At 58.4% G+C, this 5,395-nt stretch overlaps 1 protein-coding gene across 2 annotated transcripts; it reads left to right on the forward strand.

Annotated features, from left to right (window-relative positions):
- The first annotated feature begins 136 nt into the window (after nucleotides 1-136).
- TMEM187 (transmembrane protein 187) lies at nucleotides 137-4,941 on the forward strand. 2 transcript variants are annotated; one of them, XM_041740800.1, is made up of 2 exons: nucleotides 137-455; nucleotides 3,852-4,941. In XM_041740800.1, exon 2 carries the CDS (start codon nucleotides 4,082-4,084, stop codon nucleotides 4,880-4,882), a length of 801 nt encoding a protein of 266 aa, XP_041596734.1. In that variant the 5' UTR covers nucleotides 137-455; nucleotides 3,852-4,081; the 3' UTR covers nucleotides 4,883-4,941. The 2 variants fall into 2 exon arrangements, with proteins under 2 accessions (XP_041596734.1, XP_041596733.1); XM_041740799.1 differs by lacking the exon at nucleotides 137-455 and adding an exon at nucleotides 986-2,252.
- Nucleotides 4,942-5,395: the final 454 nt, after the last annotated feature.

Raw genomic sequence — 5,395 nt, forward strand, 5'->3', positions numbered from 1 at the left:
GGGGGCGGGCACCCTCGCAGTCCCCACACCCAGCGGCCGTGGGAGAGGCGGCCCGAGACGCGCCGCGGGGGAGCCGGAGGCGGGGCGGAGGGCGGTGACGCGCCGGCTCCCAGGCTCGCGGGCCCCGCCCCCGGGAGCCGGCGGCGCCGTCCGCTGCGCGCCGAGGGGAGCCGGGCCGAGCGCCCGCGCCGCTCCCCGGCCCCCACGCCGCCGCCTGCAGGGCGGGCAGCCGGGCCGGCGGTCCCCGGGCGGCGCAGGCGGGCGGGAGAGCTCCGCGTCGCCTCGCGTCACCTCGCGTCACCCTGCCCCGCCTGCTTCCCAGACCCGCGTCCCGCCCCTGCGCGCAGGCGCGGGGCCGCCCTTCGGGTCCGCCCTTTTCCGAGATTTGAATTTTCCCCAGCAGATACAGAGGCAAGTACCCGGATGGTGATCCCTGGCCTTTTCGCGCCAATACTGTAAGTTGTCGCAGCCGCCTGGAGAGGTGGGTGCCCGCGCGGATCCCGCGGGCCAGGCCGTGCGGGACGCCTCCGTGCGCTGTCACCCCCGGGCCGCCTGCGGGCGGCCTGCGCCCGGGTCTCGGAGCTTGCGGGCGCACCCCCGGCTTTCTTCCACTTTTGCTCAGCTCTATTGTAGCTTTTTTTACACCAAATGCTAATGAAAATGTGGCCTTTCCCGCAATTACCACCGTAGGCTTCAAAGTAGAGCGTGTTAGCCTTGTGACTTTGTTACCAGTGCAAGTGACACATCCTTGAGTGCTGCGGGCGCGCTGAAGATAACCAAAGTAGCAAGGTCTACCCGGAGGGCAGCGGAGCTACTTGGCAAAGGCTGTAGTTACTCTTCTTCCGAGATGCTCTCCCGGCGCATATGTTACATAGTCACGTTCAAAGACATTTTTGGGTTCTTTTTGTTTCTTTTTTGTTTTTTTTTTTAAGCATTTTATTTATTTATTCATGAGAGACACACACAGAGACAGAGGCAGAGACACAGGCAGAGGGAGAAGCAGGCTCCACGCAGGGAGCCCACGCAGGACCCCATCCCGGGGTCTCCAGGATCACGCCCTGAGCCAAAGGCATTCGCTCAACCACTGAGCCACCCAGATGTCCCTCAAAGACATTTTTCTATCACCTTTCCGCATACTAAGTTTATGGTGTACTTGTTTTTATGTGTTTGGAAGGATTTCTTTGACAAAGGCCAAAGATACCTGGGACTGCCAAAGGACAAGAGCCCTCTCCTATAAATAGCTGTGCCACCAACTGCCCTAAATGACTTTGGGCATCCACCTCACCTCTGTGGCCCCAAGGCCCTCCCCCATAAAATAAGGAAGGCAAGCAGCTGGTTTCCAAGGGTCTTGCCCGAATTCAGCTATTTGCTCCCTAGAGTTCAGGGATCACTGCAGTTGCTCCAGGCTTCTTAGATATCCAGGTGGCCCAGATTGGCCTCACCCACTAGGGGTGCCACACATTACACCCTTCGGGCTGCCATCCCCTCATGTGCAGGAAGGGGACACGACTTGCTATTGTCATAAACACTACAGGAAAGAAGCCACCACTGTGATGGGTGACAGTGACTCCTGCTTAAATGCATATAGCTGCAGGAATCAGGGGACTCTTTTTTTAAGATTTGTTTATTTATTTATGATAGACCTAGAGAGAGAGAGGCAGAGACACAGGAGGAGGGAGAAGCAGGCTCCATGCCAGGAGCTGGATGCAGGACTCGATCCCGGGACTCCATGATCATGCCCTGGGCCAAAGGCAGGCACCAAACTGCTGCGCCACCCAGGGATCCCAGGAATCAGGAGACTCTAAGGAACCCCTGAGCCAGGAGATTGTCATGCTTTGCAGGACTTCCCCCAAAACTTCCCCCAAAACTTCAAGCCAATGCTCTTGAGCCTTTGGCCTTCGTGTGCCAGGTGCCGAGGAAATCTGTGAAGAACTTGTATTGTCACATAACAAGCATCGTGGCACTTCAGGTAGACGGAGGAGCTAGGTCAGAAAGTACCCAGACTGGTCTTCTTGGTGAACTTGGCGAGTTGGTTTCATAACATGTCACTCTCAGCTTGCACAAGGGCTCAGGTGGACTCTGCCCCGCAGCCAGAGAGAGGACTCACTCTCCACGCCCTTCCTGCCCTCCTTCTCTATCAAGTTGACAGTGTTTGACTCCTGTCCCCGGCTCCCATCCATACTGGCTGGCAGACAGGAGGTCCCAAAGGCCCGGCACTTCATGCCACAGAGCCAGACCCCAGATACGTGCAGGTAAGGTGTCCCAGCTGGAGCCAGGGGCTCAATGGGGAAGCCAAGTTCAAGGTGTTAGCCAGCCCGAGGCAGGAGGGAATGACGACTACAGAGTCTCATCCTAGCTGACGGACAGCCTGGGCCTAGGGAGCTTTCAGGGCTCCCTGGGGATGGTACTTTGATGTGTGGCCAAGAGATTGGGGTGTGCTCGTGCATGGCGTGGAGAGCCAGCCACTGAACCGTGTTGAGCGGGACCTGGCACGAACCCGTCGGAGGTACTTGAGGACGATACTGGGGGCTGTTGTGCGCAGACCACGATGGCAGTGGCCAGCCTGGAAATGGGAACCCCAGGGCAGGGGCAGCCCCCTGGACCTGGAAACTCCTTAGAGAGGGGGTTGGGGGAGGTGTGTGACAGTGCCACAAGCTGCGATGGAGGCTTATGGTCAGTGAGATGCAGAGTCGAGGTTAGGGCTTTAGTTCACTGGTGGAAATGTGGGGCCTTGTGGCCCTCCTCCACAGTGGACCCCCAAGGCAGGATGGGAACGGCTGTGGGAGGCGCAGCCGCTCCCTCCCCAGAGAATATAGGGGGATGCCCAGGGCCCACGTGGGAAGTGAAATGGTAATGTGCCAGTGGAAGCTTCTATTGGATTGGACTGGAGTTGAGCAGGTGTCCGCTGAGCGCCAGGGAAGCAGAGCAGAGGCATAGCCCGCCCTGCCCTTTCCAGGCCTAAGTGGCAGGAGGGGACATGGGCATTGTAATGCCTCCAAAATAGACACTGCTCTGTGGTCTTCACGTCTGAGAACTGACTTAATCCACACGATGACTCCACTGGGAGGCACTGGCGGCAGCCGTCGTCCGGGTGTGCAAACTGAGGCCCAGACCAGTTGAGGCCCGAGGGCACATGATCTGTAGGTGGGGGGAGCCGGAGTTTGAGCGCCGCAGTCCCTCTCGTCCCCACCTGGCACCACCTTGGCTTCTGAGCCAATTTCAGAGCATTGGACCTTTTCTCTCTACGACGGTGACACATTTCTCGGCCACTAGGCCAACTCACACCACAGCTGGTCCCAAAGCAGTTGACAGCGAATGATAAGTGCACACCGCTTTCACACCTTCTGCTTCTGTGGCTGCAGGAAATGGAAGGTTCTGTCGTGGGCCAAGGAAAGAAGGTGATTTGGGACAGTGTGGCACCTCCGGGGAGGGCAGGAGGGCTGGCCAAGGTGGCAGGCCTGGGGACCAGCTGCCTGCGCTGCCTGGCCTCGCACCTGAGAAGCAGAGGGGTGATGCCCGTCCTCTGCCTGCCGCTGAGGCGGGAAAGCCCGTTCTGCAGTGTAACGACAGACCTAGGAGAGGTCTGAGTCTCTAAAAGCAGTGGCTCTAAGGGGACTAGTGCAACGAGCAGGCTGGCAGGGGAGAGAGGCATGAAGCCCCTAGGGGACAGGCGATTCTAGAAGCTTCCAGAAGCCACAAGTAAGAAGGTGAACGCGCTGTGGGTATCGCTTCACTCTTGCGTCTGTTTTCTTCTGGTGAAAACTGTTGGCGGCTCCTGAGGCCGAGGGGTGGGGAGATGGGGCCTGTCTTTAGGATGGTTTGCTCTCTAACCACACTCTTTGTAACCACAGAGGAAAAAGGCAGCGCGCGCTTCCACTCTTGCCAGCCAATCAGCAGGACCACGACGTCTCTCTCGCGGCAAGGCCGCGGCATCTGCATCGGAAATCACGGGGACGTCTTCCTGCCGGAGAAGCTGGCTCAGCGGGGAGCGGCGGGGCGGCCGGGGCGCCTTTCGCAGCAGCGGTTTCTCGCAGCTCTGAACCGCAGTGGTGGCCGCCTCGAGCCATACCCGGGGTTGCACATGCAGCCCGAGTCCAGGCAGGCCCTCTTGCATGTCGCTGTGGCCAGCTGCCTGTGCACGGCCACCGTCTACGCCGGGGTGTTCGACGGCATCTTCATCCAAGTGGGCTACGAGCACTATGCCGAAGCACCGGTGGCCAGCCTCCCCGCCTTCCTGGCCATGCCCTTCAACTCCCTCATTAACGTGGCCTACGTCCTCCTGGGGATGTACTGGCTACGGAGACGTGCCAGGGCCCCGGGGCGCGCCGTGGAGGTGTGGAGGGCTCGTTACCTGAAGGACGTCTTTGCCAGCATGGCCCTGGTCTACGGCCCGGTTCAGTGGCTGCGGATCGCGACGCAGCTGCACCACGCCGCCGTGCTTGACCAGTGGCTCACCCTGCCCATCTTCGCATGGCCGGTGGCCTGGTGCCTCTCCCTCGACAGGGGTTGGGAGCCCTGGTTGCTCCTTGCCATCGAGTGTCTCTCTCTGGGCAGTTACGGCCTCGCCTTGCTGCACCCCTATGGCTTTGAGGTCGCGCTGGGCGCCCACATCATAGCTGTCGTGGGCCAGGCCCTGCGTACTCACAGGCGCTATGGCAGTGCCTCCTCAGGAACCTCTTTGGCTCTGGGCACGCTCTCCTGCTTGGGCTTCGTGGTCCTCAAGCTGTGTGACCATCAGCTCGCGCGCTGGTACCTCTTCCAGCGGCTCACGGGCCATTTCTGGTCCAAAGTCTGTGACGTGCTCCAGTTCCACTTTGCATTTTTGTTTCTGACAAATTTAAACACTGGCCAAAGACTTCCTGCTGAGGGGAAGGTGCACTAAAGTGTGGAGAGGAAAACCTAAAGAAGAAAAACAAAAAGAAGAAGAAGAAGAAGGAGGAGGAGGAGGAAGGAGGAGGAGGAGGAAGGAGGAGGAGGAAGGAGGAGGAGGAAGGAGGAGGAGGAGGAAGGAGGAGGAGGAAGGAGGAGGAGGAGGAAGGAGGAGGAGGAGGAAGGAGAAGGAAAAGAAGAAGAAGAAGAAAAGGGGCACCCAGTTATCGGCTCCCTGCGTGGAGCCTGCTTCTCCCTCTGCCTGTGTCTCGGCCCCTCTCTGTGTCTCTCATGAATAAATAGAATAAAAATTCTTAAAAAAAAAAAAAAAAACAAAGACATGAGGCTTACATGAAAGACTGTCCCTCCCCTCGAAGTTACGGGCTTCGATATTTAGGGGTGAAATGTTATGCTGTGGGCAACTTACTTTCAAAGAGCTAAAGCAGGTATCTAAGTGCAGGGGATGTGGGGGGCATTGCACTAATCTTGTAACTTTTCTGTAGTTTGACATTTTTTCAAAATAAAA

The sequence above is a fragment of the Vulpes lagopus genome, chromosome X (assembly GCF_018345385.1).
Source record: "Vulpes lagopus strain Blue_001 chromosome X, ASM1834538v1, whole genome shotgun sequence".
NCBI lineage: Eukaryota > Metazoa > Chordata > Mammalia > Carnivora > Canidae > Vulpes > Vulpes lagopus.